At 43.7% G+C, this 20473-nt stretch overlaps 1 protein-coding gene across 3 annotated transcripts in view; it reads right to left on the reverse strand.

The window, feature by feature from the left end:
• Nucleotides 1–5586: 5586 nt before the first annotated feature.
• EVA1A (eva-1 homolog A, regulator of programmed cell death) overlaps nt 5587–20473 on the reverse strand; it is a 211065-nt gene continuing 196178 nt past the window's right edge. For all 3 annotated transcript variants that reach the window (XM_074861440.1, XM_074861443.1, XM_074861442.1), the window contains 3 exons: nt 19197–19361; nt 14942–15115; nt 5587–7045 (listed from right to left, as the gene is read on the reverse strand). In XM_074861440.1, coding sequence (XP_074717541.1) covers nt 6675–7045; nt 14942–15115; nt 19197–19361 — 710 coding nt within the window. In that variant the 3' untranslated portion in view covers nt 5587–6674. The remainder of the gene's footprint in view (nt 7046–14941; nt 15116–19196; nt 19362–20473) is intronic.

A 20473-nucleotide genomic window follows, 5' to 3' on the forward strand; every position in this document is an offset into this window, starting at 1 on the left:
GTCATAATGGAAAGGAAAAGGTGTTTTCTCATAGCTGAAAGAAATAAATTTGACTTTGTTCCCATCTGTTGTCACTATTTGTCCTCAGAAAGTGTTTGCTCCAAAAACATAAGCTTCTTATGCTGGAGCAATGATTGAAGTTCTCAGGAGGTGCCAAAGTGGCAATGTTTGCATTTGGCAAAGGATGCAAAGCCTTGGCAAAAATAAGTCCCCCTCAAGACTACATTTGCCCTGTTCAAGCTCGGCTTCAACATGAGGATTTGCTTCCCTTTGCAGTCACCCAGCTTTACTCAGAGCAATGTCCTTCAACAGGAAAAAAATCCAAAACTAGGTTTTGAATTTTCCCTTCCATCCCCCAATCCATGTGTTTTTCAACAGAAAAATGGCAGATGAACTAATGAGAGCCAACATCCATTCCAGTGTCATGAAAAATGTGGAGTTTCCTCAGCAGTTAGTGGAAAACAAGTAGCACAGGTCCCCAGCCAGCCAGGTGAAATAGAGAAGGAGAAGATATCAGCCACAGGAATGTGGTCTGGCACAATTTACAGTCCTAGACTTAGCTGGCAATCTAGGGGTGAAACGGGAGGAGAAATCTAAGACGCTACTCAGCAAAGGAGGAACACAGGAGGGACAGGGACCTCAAAGAAAAATGCTTCCAAAGAATGATGGATTGGGCATTAGCACAATGTCATTCTCCACTCTGTTCATTAGAAATTCCTCTGGAAGGATAGCTGATAAGAAAACATGACTCACTTTTTAAAATTAATTTCCTTATATTAAAAAAAAATAATCCCCAACTGAATATTTTTGCAAAGCACTTTATTTAGACTTTCTTATTGTAGAATGAAAGAAATAAAGCATGCTTGGGTTTGCTTAGGTCTTGGGAGGGGATGCTGAGGCTTTATCAATTCATTTTGTCATTGGGATGGAAGGGAAAAAGAGAAAGCAGGTGAAACAAAACATAAAATCAGGTGGTGATTTTCTTGAATTAAAAATACATCCATATTTTGAAATATTTTCTGGATGATTCTGACAGTACTGAGTGGTTTGGGAAGCAACCATGTGTTTGCAAGTATACAAATGCACTGTGAAGCCATCACTGACGCATGTAGACAGGCAACTTGCCACCAGTTTATTCCCAAACCCCAAATTAGTGACTTCTCTGTCACTGTAAAATCAGACTGTCCCCAAAGAACTGGTCCCAGAAGAGCAGGCCAGCAAATCTTACCATTTTTGTCAGGCTGTAGTAACAGCGATGGAGATCAGGGATGCCTGGCCATGCTCATGGTCTTGACCACAGTACCCCAGTACTACATCTACAGCCTTTTGCCAGCAGAGGCTGGTTCCATTCCCTTGGTTCTTGTTGAAGCTTCAGCACTAGGAAACCTTGTTTGGTGAGGACAGGTCTGGCAGCAGGAGTCCCCTGTCCCCCATCCCCAACCTGCCAAGGGTTCTGATCAGAGGTTTGGTTGGAACATGTTGGTCCAGCACCTCCTTTCCTTCTGGGGACCTTCCTGAGCTTCCCACTGGTGATCAGACAGAGGGAAAAGAGAATCAGTGTTGACATCCATCAAACCTGCCTCAAGCTGTTCTGGCCATATTTCCAGGCATTTGACCAAGGAATGTATCTTGTACCTCCCCTCAGCAAACAGACACCTCCCAAGGAATATTATGGGCCAGTTGCACTTTTCTAGCCTTGAGGACAAAGCCAGGTCCACCTATCCTTCTGGAGAGGCCCACATGGGAACTGGTAGGCTTTCGTGATATGAGCAAGTGTCCACCAGAATGCACTTCCCAGAGCATCCATTGCACATACACCTCTGCGCAGCTTTCGGGCAGTCATGGTTCAGCCAACACAAAATTCACAGCGACATAGCACCAGTCACCCAGGGCTTCCTGCTGCAATACTCCAAATGGTGACAATTACACCACTATTGCTGGAATAAATTCATCCAGTGGCAGGTAACTGAAAACCTCCAAAGCAACTGAATTTGTTTAAATTCTACTAAACCACCACATCCACTCAGATCAAGCAAACACCTTCAGACCAGGGGTATAGCAAGTGCACACTTGTTGCAACATAAAGGTGAGCTGCAGTGTAATGAACCAAAACCGTCACTGACTTTTTGATGAATTATGCTTAACTGTGACAGTCCTTGAGACCACCACAACAATAGAATAATAGACAAAGAGAAAAGGGGAAAAAATTACATGAAGATGCAAGCTGCACTCATTCTAATGAGTGGACAAGGAAAGGCAAGCAACACTCAGCAAAATTTTTTGGGGTATCTAAGGATACTAGAAACTCAGACTGGATTATTAAAACTTCATTATGATGGAGACCTCAGTAAAGATTGTGAGCAGAAAGATATCTGGGCCAGTCTAAGATGATTAATTGCTTGTGATGCCTGCAGAAACTTGAGAGAATCCATGCAGCACCAGAGGAAATTCAGATTCCCCACAGCACCATGAACATATGCTTTACATCCTGGCAGTACAACCAAGCTCATTTTATTTGTGTAGCCCCTGGGGTGCTGGGAAAGATGGCAGGCAAGGGGTTAAGTAGCAGCACTATGGTTTCTGGAAAGGGAAGCCATGCCTCATTAACTGGCTGGAATTCATCGAGGATATGAACACCAGGGTGGACATGGGAAAGGCAGCAAACACCATATTACTGAGATTGTCAGGGTACACTGAACACAGGTCCGCAAAAGAGGTCAGTGCCGATGGACCAGATGATAGCGGGAGGTGAAAATGGCCCTGAGAAGTCAAGGGCGATGGGGAGCAACCAGGAGAGCATAGCGGGTATCTAACCAGAACAACTTACCTCTCTGCAGTCTTTCCATACACAACTGTGACTTCTTCTGTAACTGGTCCCATCTGTCTCACCAGACAGGAGGATAACAAATGTGCGGTTGGCTCTTCGAAAGTCTGACCCATCGTTTCCATGTGTTCCGCTTCTCCCAGGAGTATGACCCTTAATGTTCCAACCCATCACATTCATTTACAAAGCTAACATGCTATGAGTTATTGAGCTGTCATTTAATGACTCTGTGGTTACTAATTCAGGTATCCTGTAATTTGTAGAAGCATGAAAGTGTCCAGATATATAGCACAGGCACTTCACTTCCCAAGGCTCACCTGCCATAAGCCTGCAACCCAGCAGACAGTACATCACAACGGCAATGCTATCTCCTTTAAATACGGTATCACGTGCTTCTTCCTGTTACCAACTGGCCAAGCAACTCAGAGTCCAGTATTGCTCTGTTATCCTCCATTATAAAATTATAAAGGCAAACTGAGGCTTAAAGAATAGATTCACATGGAAAATTACCTCAGCATCTTTTTATCCAAAAGGTCACTGATTAGCAAGTTCATTCATGAAACAGGAAAAGTTGATTTCGACTCCTTTATCTGTCTTGGGGAATTTGAATGGTGTTATTCTGGAAACAATATTTCACTTTAATGTAAAAAATTAAATAAGCATGGAAGTAAGAAAGCAGAGGGATGCGTAACCTCCTAGAAGAGGGATTCACATTAGGCTGGTAGAAAAGCATTTATTCTCTGCTCTCTGGCTCTGTGAGTGTTTAAAATGTTTCTTATGACACGGTGAGTACAACAGAAAAGATTGAAACCGGACAAGTCCAAAGCTCTGTGGGGCTTAAGAAATTCTTTTGTTGGTTGAAAAATATGGATTTGGTCCCCACCCACAGTGAATCCAGCTCTTCTATAGTCCAGGTGAGTCATTTTGCTCCGTTGGTTGATAGAGTTCAAGGCAAACCACCAACTTTTGCCCCACGATTCTTGGTTGTGTTTTTTCCCCCAGACAAACTGTTCAGCACTTTTGGGTCAAATCCAGAAATAGTTACAGAATGACTTAAAGTCTTTTACTTATGGCACCTCAAAGGATTGTATTTTTTCCTTTTCTTTAGTCAAAGCTTTTTTGGAAATGCATGGCCCTGAGACAAAAGGAGTTAGAAGGTACATAAAAGTATTTCATGTACTGTGAAGACAGTGAGTCTACTTTTGTTACATCTTGTCACCTAGGGCAAGGCTGAGCTGGGCTTGTCTGATCAACTCTGAAAAGTGGTGTGCGCAACTTTCTCCTTTGTATTGCAAGCTTCAGTTGGAAGATTTACAGCAGTACTAGCAATGCTAAGGGAGGACTGTTCATACATTTGTAACTTGGGTTCAGTTGTGATTTACATTTGAAGCAGACATTTTAATCCCTCAGTTGCATATGAAGTACACTCAGATTTACCACACTTGCTCTTTCCTCTGTCAGAATTCATTTGGGAAAATCATATACATAAATTCATTCATTTATAGCATTTTAAAAACCAGTTTTGCAAACTATCTCCCAGGACACAGTATTCTAAATCTGAAAATTTGCTGTCCCTTAATCACCAAGGCTGAGGGACTGTATCTTGTTATAGGGAAAAACACATGTCCAACAAAACTGATCCCACTGACCTCACCCTGTCGTTTTGCTCCTTGACACCCTCAGCAGAGCACATTCTACATTCCAGCTAAAGCACCTGGCGATGCATCCAGAGTTTGGGACCTGCCTTCTGCTTTATTTCTAAATATCAGTTGTAAAATTACATCCCAGGTCAATACTGAATCTTTCCAGTTGAATTTTCATGGGACCAGGACCAGGAATCACTTTGCAGTACTAGTATTGTCTTCCCAGGTGAAGCCATCTCTCACCAGCCAGCCTTATCTCTGACATTACCAGTACCACCAGTTGCAGTTACTCAACTTTGCTCTCACCCTGCAAGAGACAATTGGTGGGCACTTTAAATGCAGCTTTCCTCAGCCAGAGAAGGACCCCCACGGTAAGCCCAAAGAGTGCCAAAAAGGCCCTTGGTGTCAGGGGTCTGTCCCACCATGCAGCTGTTTGGCACAGCACATGAACCCTTGAAACCCCCCTCTAACATTCTCAGTCATCTTGTGGGCAGGTCCACCCATCTTCATCTCTCCTTGAGGCTAGGGGAAAGCTCTGGGCATTCAGAGCTTTTGGTCATTATTTGCTTTGCTGGCATTTTGTGAATTCTTAAGACATAAGCATGCCTAAGTGACAGAGGAGCACATCCCAAAGCCATGCAGGCTCCAGCAGCATCATACAGACTTGAAAAACACCAAGTTTTATGACTGAAGCTATGTGAACTGGTGTTTGTGCACGAGTAGGGTGGTGATATACCATTGAACACTCCATGGGACAACTGAAGGAGCACTAAAATATATTTCACCTTTCTTCCATGTATTTTTTTGATTCATTTTTCTTCTGGCCCAGGTATGATCTGGGTCTGGGGGACAGACTCAAAGCATCATGAAATCACTGGGACTCTTTCCCTTGGTGCAGGTAGGTTTTGGGATGGCTCCTTGAGAACCAACCCATTGCTCAGCTGCTCTTGCCCATGTGCACTGCAGAGGTAGACTAATGGGCTGCGGCCAAAGGAAAAAGTGCCTCCAGTTTCCCACATGCAGAAGACGTCAGCCCTGATTGCTTGCAGAGGTGTGCTACTCTTCCAAAGCATCTCCCTTGAACAACATCTATGCCAAAAGTGAGGATGCAGATTAAAATGTATTGAAGCAAACCAGAATTTATTTAGCATTTATTATCCATTCTGTTGTCATATGTGGCTTCTTCTGTCTCCATTTTCCTCTGGTAAACATAGACCTTTTATTTTTTTTATTTTTTTAATAAAATATATAAAACATTGTGCATTGCTATCCATAGGAAAACTGTAGTTTAACAACAAAAAAAAGAATAAGGCACATTCCTGTGCAGCATCTTCAAATATATATATATATATATTTAAAACAAAACAAAAAGAAAACCCTTTTCAACCTCTTTGAGGTTGTTAACTTTTCACCAGTCACTGACACATCTCTTATATTACCATAATTTCACTGTTGGAGGTGGGTTGGGTTGTGTTTGATAGAGGCCAGCAGGGAGAACAGACTCAAAAAAATAACAGGATTTTATCCCTGAGGTGTCAGTAAAAAAATAAATGTTCCCATTGAAAAGGAAGATGAAAAGACAGCCATAAATAACTGAGTACACTATGGCAAACATCCAAGCACCGAGATGATTTCACGATGGAAGAATCCCCCTCCCCCCCATCCCCCAGTTCTTAAAAGTCATATTTGCCGTTGGGTTTTAATTAGGTTAATCTCATGGCTTCTGAAGTCACAAGACAATCGGTCAAGATGCACCTCCCCCTCTCTTCCCAAATCATCTTTCCAGATTTGTCATTTTGTTCACAATTCTCCCACAGTCCTCAGGAAAGAGAAACCAAAAAATCCTAAATGAACACCAAAACCTGGACGATTTCTCCCCCCAGCCAAGAGAGGAGCTCTCATACCGCAGCATGCCAAACTCCATGTCCCACCTGGGAGGACTTAATTGTCCTGCCTGCCTGCTACTAAAAAACGAAGTTGGCAACCACCTCTGTTGAAATCAGAAAGTGTCTGTGAAGAGGAGTGATAGCAATATATCTGGGAGAAGGAGACAGGGAAAGCTTTATTGCTGTCCATCCACACTGCTCCAGGTAGCACGCCTGAAAGGAAAAGGGGAGACACCCACATAATATTCCTTCCCTCCCTCTCCTCAATCAGGTGTGGAGGAGCCCCAGGGTGCAGGGCAGGACGGCTGGACTCCGCATCGCTTAGTAGTAGCGGTTGAGGCTCCTGGTCCCTGGGATGTCTGGTTGGCCATTCATCCAGATCTCCCGGATGATGCGCTCCCGCTCCTCGAGCCGCTGAGCTCGCTCCAGCTCCTCCGCCGAAGTGAAGACGTTCATGTTCAAAGTCCTCTCGAACCTGCGGTGCCTGCGGGCAGACAGGTCCGAGGTGGTGTCTGAATCGTCATCGCTGTCACTGCTGTCGCTGTCGCTCTCCCGCTCCCGAGGAGGTTTTTTGGCGGAGGAGCGTTTGCAGTCAGTTCGGCAGGACACCCTTACCACCAGGGCCAGCAGGGTCAAGACGAGTCCAATGCACACTCCGGAGACAAAATACAGAGCAGCTCGCTCAGGGTTTTCTGAAAGGGGAAAGAAAGTGATTGTCAAGAACAACCCTTAAAAGAACAAAACACACACAGCTCCTCTGTGCACATACCAGCCAGGGTCTCTGGAGGGGCAGAGTTTCTAAAGGTTGCTTTACTTCCATGCCCTTCACCTCCTTCCCTCAGGGAAATCAGGAAGAGGAATTTAAACAGTGGATTGGCTGTCAAGGCATTTTCCCACATGCAGAATGTGGGTTCGCTGCAGTCATGTCTTGGAGTTGTCTAAAAGGAGAAAGAGCAGCCCGCAGAATTCAGTGCTAATTCCAGTGGCTGCACGAGCAGAGTTGACACCAGGGTGCTGCACACCCAGCAGCAGCTAAGTGCATCTTGCTGTCGCATCCATTATCACCGTACCAGGAATAATGACTATTACAAAGCTTTATATGCAGCCTTGCAGCATGGAAAAAATGCATATTATTTATTCATAGGTTTCATTTGCTTATCTAAGGCAAGTGTGCTGGCTTTCGGCCCAGACCACCTAAATGTATATCTGTGCTACACAAGCATAGCTGGAGTCAGTGCACTAACAGGATGAATCCTGCATAGCCACATTTCAGAGGTGATATAACAAGACTCCAAAAGATCCACAATGCCTTTTAAATTAGGTCATCTTGTTCATTTACTAGCTAGAAGTGTAATTATGATAAATCCTGTTACTGAAGTTCCCCTGGGCTGAATCATCTCAGTTTACAGGTACACTGAATGGGTGAAGGCGAACTGAACAGAAATGTCAAGGTCAGCTCTAATCTGCTGTCTTTTGGGAGTCCTGAGTTCAAGGATGGAGTCACTTTCTCAAGATGAGTCTTATTCCCTTGAACTCAGTGATAGAGCTGCAACAGTTCCCACCAGCTGAGAGTCTGACATTCGGCCCCAAAAGATCTCTGTAACTAAAAGGCTCCACTCTACCTTCACTTCCCCCCACTGTGCTTTTAGAAACTGTCCTCTCCAGCTGATTTCCTTAAAACAAAGTTTGCAGAAGGTGAACTGGAAACCATTTGGAGATATTCAAAACTCAACAGGACAAGACCCTGCTCTAACTTCAAAGCTGGCTCTAAATTTAAAGTTAGCCATGTTCTGAGTAGGGGGTTGGACCAAGTGACCCCTGGAGACCCCTTCCAGCCTAAATTATTCTCTGATTCTGTGGTCAGAGCCCAAACACTGATGTGTGCACAGTTGAAGACAACACATAGTTCAGTGCCTAGAAATCCTCATGGAATAGTTATAGGGACAAAACACCTTTCTGCTCTTCACTAGTCTCCTACCAAACGAGTCTCAAAGGTGACTGACAAACCAAGGTGGAGAAAGATGTAATGATAGTCTGAAATCTGGCTGATAAAACAGGAGGCTGTTGCTAGAGTGGTTGGTGTGGATGGTATGGGAAAAAAAAACGGGCTGAAGAGAGACTACAAAAAACGGGATAAAAACTGCAGCAGATGTATTCAACAAGTCCAAAAAAAAAGGAAGAGGAGAGAAATGCAGCAGTAGTTGGAAAGCCAAGTGACACCAAAGCCAGAGGTTTTAAGCTAAGATATTTTGACAAAAGTGAGATAGCAAAAACCCAAAGGTAAAGGAAAAGATAGCAGAGGGGCATGAGGATGTGTCAATGGCTCTCATAGCAGTCTGGCTAAGTGAAATCCTGGTTCCAACGAAGTTAGTGGCAATTCTGAACTCAAGGGGCAGAACTTGAATTAAAACTGCAGTCCTGCTTGTGTAGTAGCAAAGCTGCTGCCCATCTGATACTGTGTGAACAGTAAAGAAGTGGCCTAAATTCCAGAGATTTGAAAAACCCAGAAAAAGTGGAATCACACCCTGGTACAGCTTCTACCTCCATGTGCACTGCAAAGCTTTCTTCACAAGTAGGGCTAAGGAGGACACACAGAGTGGGGGAGTGTGGGAAGAACAAATGAGCGGGGCTGATCTGTTTGTCTTGGAAGACGCTTGGTCCAGTGTGCCTCCACTCTGCCTGGCTGACAGGGTGCCAGACACACTTTTCTGAGCACCACGTTCCTGCACACACATGGGGTCGATGTGGTTGCATTAGTTCCACTGTTCACTCTTTTAAAGCAACTCATTAAAAAAACATAGATTGGAGCCTAAGACACAGACACATGAGGTTTCTCTTCCCCTGTTTTTGTCCATGTTCTGCTTCTCTTTTCTCCTACACACTCCTTTTTCCATCCTACTGTATACAGCTGATGAGCAAGCTGCACCTTGATTGCTACTTAAGCAACAATTTTTCATCCCCTGCTTGTGCTTGTATGTATAGCCCTTCATGCAGTGCGATGGCTGTAATTGAATCTTTGGGCTCCAGTGGCATTTATGAGCTCCTACAGCTATTCTGTCAACATCTGAGACGCTGTCTGGACTTCCTCACTGAGCTGTAACCCTATGTTCAACTGCAGCCTTGGCATGTATCATACGTAAAATCCACTCTCACAGCAACATCTTTTTTCACAGCAGAAAGAGCAACTTAAGCTAAAAACCACGGGCTCTGCTTTTTCTCAGTTGAAGTAGCCAAGTCAGCAATAGCCTAGATTTGGGGGTTTGACAGTTGATTTTGAGAGTCTCCCCCATTGCATCTTCTACTTGCAGACTAAAAAGGTGCATCCTCTTCAGCAAATGGATGCTCAATATCTTCCAAAACCTCGACAGTGGTTCAGATTCATCATGCTAACACTGAAGCTCCTCAAAACACTCACTATATTTGAAAAAACTCTTTAAGTATGGACATCAGTAGCAGGAGTTAACATAATTTTGAGATGCGTTCATGTGTGGGTGTATGTACATGCATTTTGACCAGTGTAACTCTTTCTTCCACTGCTGTGGATGACAGCTCAGAGCTATGTTTTTCTCCTAAACTTCTAGCAAGACACAGTTGCTGTTAGTATCTTTAGCTGGGGTTACCTTTCTGCTTCCTGGTATTTCTCTCTCTGGACTGAAAGCATTGATGAAAATGTCACTGATTCAAGCCTGAATTTAATTCATGCAGACAAAAGATATATGCTCTTTATAACCCTCTATACAAAAGCCACCATTTGCTAGGTGCTCAAACTGGCCAAAAATTAGAAACACATTTTATTGTGTTTTTCCAACAAAACCAGCAGCAATTACGGAGCCTGTTTCCTGAGGGCTAACAATCTGCTGGGAGCATCAGCCCAGACTGCCATTAATTCCCCAGGAAATGCCCCAGGCCAAGGTTGTTATTGCTATTATAATAAATTGTTTCAATAAATAAAAACCAATCTAGGCATTAACGCTGCTGGCTTCCTGTGATGCCTTCATGCATTCAGAAACCTCAGTGGGGAGGAAAATTTCAGAGGGCCCCAGTAAAAGGTTCAGCATTAAGCATGGCCAGACAAACAGTAGGAGCAAAATCTTCTAGGGAATTTACAGTTAGCCCCACAGGCTGCCAAAATCCCCTGGTAGAACAGAGGAAGCTCTCCAGGAGCCCCTTATTAATAAGGCTCAGGCCAACAGTCTAAAAGTTGGAATGATCTCCCCCAGGTTGTTTTTTGGAAGCCCCTTGTTAATAACTTGGCAGCAAAGCTTTGCTTGTGGAAGAAGAATAAAACAGGGATTTGTGGAGGGTTCTCTCCAACTACTTCAGCCTGAACGCAATGACAAAACTGGAATAAGTCCCTTGTCCAAAGGGAGGCATTGGAAGTGCTCTGATACAATTGGAACGTTTTTTAGAGAGAGAGAGAGAGAGAGAGATAACCACAAGGGACAGTTCTGGTCTTGCTGGTAGACTGTGACTGCAAAGACAGTTCCAGATGTCACTGAGACTGGTGAAGTCTTTCCAAACACTCAGACAGGTCTTGGAACAGGTCTATGGCAAATAACAGGTCTACGGTTTGCAGGCAGAGATTGCATCTAATTAAAAAACTAATTCTATGAAGAAAATCAGTTTTCAAATTAAGGGCATCCCTAAGTCTTTTGCAGGACCATGCTCTGAGTAAGACTTACTTGTTTGATCAGGTGATAAATTCACTCCTCATTGACATTGTTCACTCTCCCTATTTCTGAAGAAATGTTGTTTTCAAGGTTCTGGAAGCCAGGATAAGACTAACACTTAACTGGCTTTGATACTCCTAAACATGATGATAACCACAAACAGATTTGACAGTGAAAACCAACACTGCTGCAATCACAGCACTCCTGTTTCCTGTTGTGCTGTGATTTTTCACTCCTCGGTTGTCAATAGGAACATTCCCAATTTTTAAATGGGAACAACAGTCAAAAAAATGGTGGAAGTGAGCATAGAGGCTTTCGCTAATATTGGCACTTCTCCCCTCTGTGCACTGCAAGACTGCATGTGTGAGTGATCGAGCCTGCAGACTCTTCATCTGCAGCTGCCCACCCAAACCTGCCATTTTGTGCAGAAAATATGAACATCATTGAGCACAGAGGGGATCACACTGATTTGTGGATGTTCTCTTCAGGCTAAGAGACACCCTACTGCCAGGAGGCAGGAAAAATAGTAGAGTGGATCCTCCTTTCAAGCACGCACTTTACCCAAGAAATACCAAGTACCCGTAGCTTCTTTTTCCTGGTGTGGATCTGAGGGTATACACCACCCTCCACCCCAAGAGAAAAAACATCTTTATATGTTGCCCCAGCCTATTCACAATTTTCTCTTGCAGAGCCCTGTTTTGAGTCAACTCATCAGCAAAGGGAAGCCCTGAATACAGCACTTTCAGTCTGCAGAGTTTACCTGAGGGACATTTTTAGTCTTATGAAACAGAGCAGTTCTTGCACAAATGTTTCCCTTTGGCACCAAGGCTGTGGTCAGGAGCAGTGGGAAGATGTGTGAACCATCACCAGAGCTCCCTGGCTGCCTGACACCCTGCCTCTCCTGAGCCACTATAATGGTTCCTCTATGGACATCAACAGCTGCTGTGGCTTAAGCTGCCTTCAGGGCCCCAAACTCAGGCAAGCACAAAAATTTTGTTCTGCTGCTCAAGATCTGCAATATGAAGGGGGGTGGCTTTGCAGTGCTCTAGTTTTATGCAGATGATATTTGTGCGCTATGACACAACTTGTCTTTGAACTCATAATCTAAAACCTCTCCATATTCACATATAACAAAATAAATCATGCCAAATGCATCCTCTCTGCTAAAAGCAGAGGTGTAAATTACATGCAGCAGATAAAGATGGTTTAGGGTATCTGATGTTTCAATGCATGGGGCACTCATCAATTATTTTTGTAATAAATAACAAACTGAACATATATATCACTGAGACTAAAACTCATCTAACAGCCACAGTTAGGTGCACTGGAAAACATGAGCAACAAGCTCCTGAACTCATCACTGGAAACCAGTTGTGAGGTTTGAGTTTTACCTATCTGACATCCAGTGGATGTGGACACATCACAAGGAGACCACATCATGAGAGGGCAACCAAATCCCACAGTAACAAGACAGCTAAAGCCATCATTATTTATTATTTGTGCTACAGTAAAATCTAGAGGCTCCTGCCAAAACTGACACCTTGTGAAGGGAATGAATTGAGGCCTTGTGCCCTACAAAACCAATGCAGGGTCAAAGGGTTCTGCTGTGGTAAATGGAAGGAAAGTCCATGAGGCATTGTCAGTAGCCCTGAACCCTAGTCCCAACTGTCTCCAACCACAAATCCTACACCCTTATGTGGCCCATTACTGTTCAGATGGGGAAAATAATGTCAACAGCATTTTATTTTATAGCAAGGTTGGGAATGGAGGCATTTTCATGTCAAAAATGGGCAGCTGTAGGTAAGTGTGATAGACAGAAGATTCATTTAAACTTTGCTTTTCTAATCTTTCATTAGAGAAGCCCATGCAAGAAGATATATATCCTACTCAGCTATCTTTTGTGAAGGACACTACTAATTCCACTTAAGCGGCCTGCTTCTTAAAGGTGTCACAAAAATATGGATCTTGATGCCACTATTGAATGTGCAGAAGGGATTTGGATTCACCACTCACTTTGGATTAACCATTCATGGTCTTTTTAGAAGGGCCCTCCAATAAATATGCAGAAACACTCTACTAATCTACTCAGTGACTCCAAAATGCAAAGATCAAATTAGTTGTTTCAAACATCAAAAGAAGCGTGACCAGCAGCTCGAGGGAAGTGACTCTTCCCCTCTACTCTGATCTCGTGAGACCCCACCTGGAGTACTGCGTCCAGCTCTGGAGTCCTCAGCATAGGAAAGACGTGGACCTGCTTGAGCAGGTCCAGAGGAGGCCACAAAAATGATCACAGGGCTGGAACACCTCTCCTGTGAGGAAAGGCTGAGAGAGTTGAGCCTGGAGACGAGAAGGCTCCGGGGAGACCTTATTGCAGTCTTTCAGTACTTAAAGGGGGTTTATAGAAAAATAGGGACAAACTTTTTAGCAGGGCCTGTTGTGATAGGACAAGGGGTAACAACTTTAAACTAAAAGAGGATAGATTTGGACTAGATATAACGAAGACATTTTTTACAATGAGACTGGTGAAACACTGGAACAAGTTGCCCAGAGAGGCTGTAGGTGCCCCATCCCTAGAAAAATTCAAGGTCAGGTTCGACAGGACTCTGAGCAACCTGATCTAGTTGAAGATGTCCCTGTTCATTGCAGGGGGGGTGGACTAGATGACCTTTAAAGGTCCCTTCCAACACAAACCATTCTATGATTCTATGAAATCCAAATACTTGTCTGTAGCAGCATGGTGATATCTCAGGAAGAACAAGAGCATGGCATTAAGAATGCATTAGTATTTAATGAATTAGCAAGACTAAATGGTACACAGACATGAAAAACTAGCTCACCAATATCGAAGTTTTAGTTATATAGACCTCAGTGCTCCAGAATATCATAATTGCATTACAGTGGTGTTAGCAGGCTGGTCACAGTACACAGAATTTTTAACAGTATATAGTAAAAGAGCAACACATTAATATTACTAGCAGGGTAATATTGCTCAGCAACAAACATTGCAAAGTAATAAGCATACAAACCTTTCGTTAAACAAATGAAGAACACCCATACGGTAAAAGTGACCACAAACAGTATGTCCTGCCTCAAGAGGCTAGTTACACAGAAACCAAGGGCCTTCTCCTGGGGAAAACAGCAGAGACTGGCCTAAAATATGCTGAATTAGTAAATCTGATGCTATTCAGCCAGTGCTCCTCCTTTTTTGGGGTCAAGTCCTCCAACTCTGTAGGCAATCCCTACTGCTGACAAGGTAACTCATGCAGTTGTGGGATGGGAAATATTTGCGCTGTATCACCTGCCTCTACTTTTGCTATCAATGGTATTGACCCCAAGCACCCAGTAGAGCACACAATCTTTATTTCAACTTTTAAAGTGAATCTTATTAGAAGATTGCTCCTCTGCTACTTGAAAGATACATGTGGGTGAAAGACAAACTGTGATCCAAGGAAACCTTACTCTAAACTAGATTTAAATATACAATTAAGGAGACTCTCAAGTTACTTCATCTTCACACTTCTACTGAAGATTAGCCAAATTCTCTTAAGCAGGGTAATGATCTGAGTGCTGCTTATTTTCCAAATTACAGGACAACAAGCTTGCCTCCCTAATGAGCCAGGCTTTGATCTCGAGGAAAATGGAGCATTACGACTAATACCACATGTAAGATTACATTGTATTTAATTTCAGATGAGAGCAAGTCCAGAGGAAAGCAGAGCACGATAAACCCTGTTATATACTGTCTGCTAGAGCTGCCCTGGTCAGGTCTTTCAAGGAAGAATTTGCTGAGAGACGAATGAAAAATATAAACAGTTCAAAGAAGCAGATTTAGCCCTAGGTGACTATGAAGTGTAGGCTCAGTTGAGGGTCTCCAAAGAGCTTATGAGAGCCCAGAGAGATGGCAGCTGCAAGACCTACCTGTGATAAAGGCATATGCTGCTAGGATGTTGCTGAGCAGTGCCATCTCTGTGCTAACGCCCACAGGCTCCATGCTGCTGTTGAGTGCCGGCGGTTGTGTCTCATCCACAGGAAGCAGGAAGGGGCTGTTGTCTAGAGGGTAGAAGGTGGCCGACCTTCCTTTCTTCTTCTCTGCTTTGAAACAGAAAGGGAATGAGGAATGAGGCACGTGCCCCAGCCCTACCCTGCCCTATCCCCACCAGGTCAGCATCTGCCTTCAGAAATGTGGAGCCCCTCAACAACGAGCTACTCAAATTTGCCTCTTTTTGGGGGGCCACTAAACCTTCTCAGGTAGCTTCAGCTGAGCACATACCCTGTCTGCATCCAGGCAGCATCTTCTCTCCCCCGTCTCTTGCTCTTTCATGTCACCACTTAGACACACCCACCTACGCTACAGCAAATATATAATCAGGTTTCTTTTCTCTTATGTAAATCAAAGGAGACTTTATCAACAGTGGATTCAGCTAAGCTTGTAATAAGGACTGAAAAACACAGGCAGAGCCGGCAACCTTCTGCCGGTGTTGCGCTGTAGTGATCCATCCACACCTGGCAAACAGACGTGCTTTCTCTCCAGCCTTCGCGGGGAAGGGCAGACCTGAGTTTATGACTTCCTTCAGAAGCCAGTTCGTATTGTGTTTCACCCAGACACCATTTCCCCTTTGGAGAGGTGAGTGAACATGGGTTAATGATTGGATTTTATTTGTTGAAGACTGGAGCTAAGGAAGCAGCTAATTCCAGGAGGCTCAAAGAGACCCTTTCAGACCTTATCAGTTCACTGCTGAGTGCTCCCTGCACCTTGATCTGCAGGCAGACACCCCCACTAGTCACAAAACACTAATTGTTTCAAACACATGAAAAAGTCGGTGCACAGGATCCAGCTCCATCATCCATGTGATTGTTTAACTGTAGCTATCACAGTTTTTCAGGCTCCCTTCCCTGGGTGTCTGGTTCTGGCCAAAAACAAGCATCACGCTGTAAAAATCATGGACTTGTACCTGGCTTCCACTTATCTGCGGGCATTAAATTCAGGAAACTGTCAGGTCCATCTCCGATAATGCCATCAGGCCATGCAAGCAAAGGCACTCTGCCAGCAGCCATGATGCGAGATGGTCTGTGTTCACTGGCTGCCTGATTCATCTCCCTTCCCTGCAAACCCGGCAGCATGAGGCGTCACGTTCAGCTTCCCACTGTTTGTGCCAGGAAGCGGCTCAGCCCAGGGAAGCAGTAACAGAAATTGAGGGGTGTCAAAGAGAACAGGTAATTCTGGATGGAGAGGGAGTGAGTGCATGAACGTGCATGCAGTGATGCCAACTCCTAATCTGCCTTGGAGGAGAAGCAGCGGGGATGGATGTCCAGATGTGGCTGTAAGGGATCAGCCCCAAGGAATGCAGGCACAGTTGTATCTCTGCCACTGAATAGCTGCATGGCCTAGGGAAAGCCACATGTTACAAGCTACTGAGGCGTTAATGACTCTTCCTGAAGCAAAGTTTTCAAACATGGGTGCCCTCATGGTAGATCCAAAAGGGACAAATATCCCAAGAATCTCTTGCTTTAGGAGAATGGAGATCACTGAAGATCAGTTGTACAAATGGAGGCACTGGGGCACAGAGGGTCTAGGGCACAGTCAGCAGGAAATCAATAGCAAAGCTTTGAAAAATCTTTTCATTCTGATGTAGGCACCAGAAATACCAACATGCCCTCTAATCTTTCCTTTTTTCTCCCTGTCCAGCAAATCTATGTCTGTACAAGTGGTTGCATTTTTCTCTACCACTGTTACCACAAAGAAATCCATGAAAGAAGGGTAAATTTTTCATTTCTGAAAACTGAACCACTACCCTCCTAAAGATGTCCTGGATACCTCAGAGCATCTCAAGTAGCACTATGCATCTAAACTGAGGGAACTGAATCCTGACATTAGTTGACAGATCCTAGAGAGTCATTCAGCTCTCCCCATAACAGACACTTAAAGCTTGATGTATTTGTTCATACACAAACATCTAAGACACACCAGGTCAGCAGGACATCCATGCAGAGATGGCAGGTAGGAGAAGAGATGTAGGGGAAACTCTCACCCTTCTAGGGTAGCATCTAGAAGCCAAGTGAACACCCCAGGTCATCTCAAATGACACATTTATATGGGGGTAATTGAATCCTGCCTGAGACGTCTACATACTGAGTCTAACTCTCAACTAGTTAATCTAAAATCCCTTTACAATCAATTAAAAGGAAGGGCACCACCAGAATATAATCTCATATATATTTCATAACTATATATCTCATCATAAAGAGGACTGCTGAGTTAGGTGGCTCCAGGTTCCTGCTAGGTCTTTGAGAGTTTTCTACAACTCTTCAGTAAAGTCCAGTTAATGTGTCTAGACTGCAGCTGCACAGAGCTGGTAAGACATGAACCTGGGGCCTCTGCGCCATGCTCTCTCACATGTCCAGTTCTGGCTTAGTGACAACCCACCTGCCCCTCCATACATTCAGGGACTCACAAGGACTAAGGTTTAAATTATACTTGCAGTGGAGGCTCCTATGTGCATGTGCTAGATCAGCCAGGAGAGGCTCAGATGGCCACCACTACTTCTGTTGGGGATGGGGCATCCCTTGTAAACCATGCTGTGCAACAATGGTGTATTTAGGAGACAGAGTAAGGCATAAGTCCTCTCATGTAAGATGTAAGAAGAATCCTTTTTTTTTTCTACTTCTGACTTGTCCAAAGAACAGATGCAATCAAACAAGTTCTTAAATGAATACTCGTCTGCATACACTATACTCTGGCAAAGAGCACCACAAAACCACAGAACTGGTTTTGTCATCTGCAGGATTGTACAAGCACAGACAGGGAAGACAGACAATGACTGGAGTTATGCAGGAGGGAAAAAACAAACAAACACAATTTCACAAGGGCCATGTGTTGCTATGCTATGTGGTTCCCTGGTCTGTCGTTCATTCCAGGATCATACTAAAACACATCCCCTTTCCTCCTTGCTAGCTTTGAAGACCTTGTCTATGCCTAACCAGCTCACCTACTATTGGTTTTCTCTTCACCACCCTTTCTTAGCTGTTCCCAGTCACTCGAACTGTTTCCCTGTGACTTTACACCAAAGCTGAGCAAAATTATTTCAACTAGCAGTAAATTTCCCCAAAACCACAGTATAAGCATAGGAGAAGTTACTTGTGATACCAGGCTGACTTTAGCAAATAGTTTTAAGAAAAGAAATAAAATGGGAAGGGAGATTACAGAAATGTCCAAATATTTCCTTTTACTACTTTCAAAACATTCTTTTAGCTTTTAATTTCAAAATGACATCTTTGTTTGACAAGTGGTGCATATTTTAAAAATTAATGAATAAACAATGTGAAAACTAAACAAAAGGTGTCATTTGTAGAAGTGAAATGTTTAGAAGAATGAAAATGAGTTCAGGATTTTTTTTTTCTTGTTTAAAAGAATCACCAGGATCACAAAATTTATTTTGGGCTAACTAACTCAAAATTCTTTTCCATGACAATTTTTCAGTAAGGCCTCCAAACTGAGAAACCCGTTACTGCTGACTCTTAATTATCTGTGGATTGACTATCCAAGCTGTGGATTAACTTTGCCAGGAGTATAGACAGAGACAAGGTAGCTCTCCCCATACCCACTCAAGAGCTTAATCTCTGGGAGCACAGGCTGGGATTTTCAGACATAATGTCATATATTATCATCTCCTGCATGTTGGGAAACACCATGCAAAACCACCAACTAACCCTATACGTGCTTACCTGTGCTTTTGCTTTATTCATACACCATCCCTTCCTCCTACTCACTTATGCCTATAGACAGCTAAGATTTGACTTCATTCATATCTCTTGAGTTTGCATGTTATGAAAATAGCATCATATTTCAAAGCTCAGTTGAAAACTTCTCTGACCCCTGTGAGGCAGATCTACTGTCTCTACCCTGTTTTTTTCTTTGACACGGTATTAGATGGGTCTGCGAAGTATTTCTATGATGAGTTTTGACATGCATAGCCAAGACTGCTATTTCAAGAAACCCAGGTGAGTTTCACAGTTCACTTTAGTCCATTGCTGGTCATGCCTTGAAGCTTCTTTTTCTGACTGTGACATGGATGGGGTTTGGGAACAATATAGAAACCCAGAGAAGAAGAGATAGAATGGAACAGTTACCACAACACAGTTAGGTTTGGGCCAACATCGCAATAGTCATAGCTACCTGGGAGAGCTCGCCCTATGTTGGAAGGAGAGACATCAGAGAGGAACACGCCGTCCCCTATAACATTGGGATCAAACACTCTTGGCTGCAGTGGAAAATGTGGCTTCTGAAATCCTTGGTAATTGGTTGGTCTTGGCTGGGTTTCATGCAGAAGCTTCTTGGGAACTGAAAGAGAGGAGTAAGAAGAGCACAGTTATTAGAGTGAGTTATTTCAGCTGGTCAGAACGAGAATTATCACATTATGCTATGGGCTCAGTTGATACTTAATTATACCATGTGCAGACCAAACACACTCATTTACCACTATGATGAATGGTCTCCAAATGCCAGCACAGAGATGTTCAATGAGAGAACACTGGAAACTATAAAGTGATTAAGATATTGTTTATTTACAATTAAGCTTTGAGACTAGACTAAGGAACAGATTCAGACATCTTATTTAGACATCCATCTTAGAAACCAAAATGCCCAGTAAGCCAGGCTTTGGCCTCAGCCCCAAGCTTGAGAGTGCTCCAGCTAGACGCCTCTGTTCCTACCATGATAGCGGGCTGGGCATGATGCCCCATAACAGGTATGCCTGAATGACTGCCTCTCTCCAGCCATCAAGTTGCTGGCTCAAGACTGCACATCAGAAGTTTCTGTCCACCCCAGATTCGCAAAACCAGCCTCTGGAGGATGCTGTTCATGTGAAATCATAAAGCTTAAATCATCCACCACAGAAGTAAGAAAACCCACCTGTAATAAACCCTCTCCAACCCATGAGGTCCAAAATACACTGTTCTCCATTGGGATTTAGGCTTTAAGTAAGCTGAGAAAGGCCCATTCTCCATTCCCACCATTCTGAGAAGGAGGGTGAAGACTCAGCTATTCCCTACTGCCCTCTGTGTTTCATCATCCACAGCGTTAGCAATATACAGGTGAGATAGGTTAATATGTGACAGTATTGGTCCCTTCTTTGGACCAAAGCATGCCTTAGCAAGAATAATATTTTTTCCTTCTTGATGTTGCAAGGCCAGCTCTTCACCTGTACATCCAGATAAAGAAATCAAAGTCAATGCAGCTACCTCAGTGTACACCCACTGAAGGTGAACACACAGTAAATTCACTAATGTGCCCTGTAGGGACAAAGCAGCATGTCATTTACAGAGCTGAACCAGTTCTCTGCCTCAACCACGGCCAACACCTGAGGCTATTTCAGAGCAAAGTGCTTTTCCATACAAAGAGAAGAAACACATACACAGGCCATTCTGCTCAGAAATTAGAGGAACAGAGTGATG

Source organism: Strix uralensis, chromosome 3 (genome assembly GCF_047716275.1).
Source record: "Strix uralensis isolate ZFMK-TIS-50842 chromosome 3, bStrUra1, whole genome shotgun sequence".
Taxonomy (NCBI): Eukaryota; Metazoa; Chordata; class Aves; order Strigiformes; family Strigidae; genus Strix; species Strix uralensis.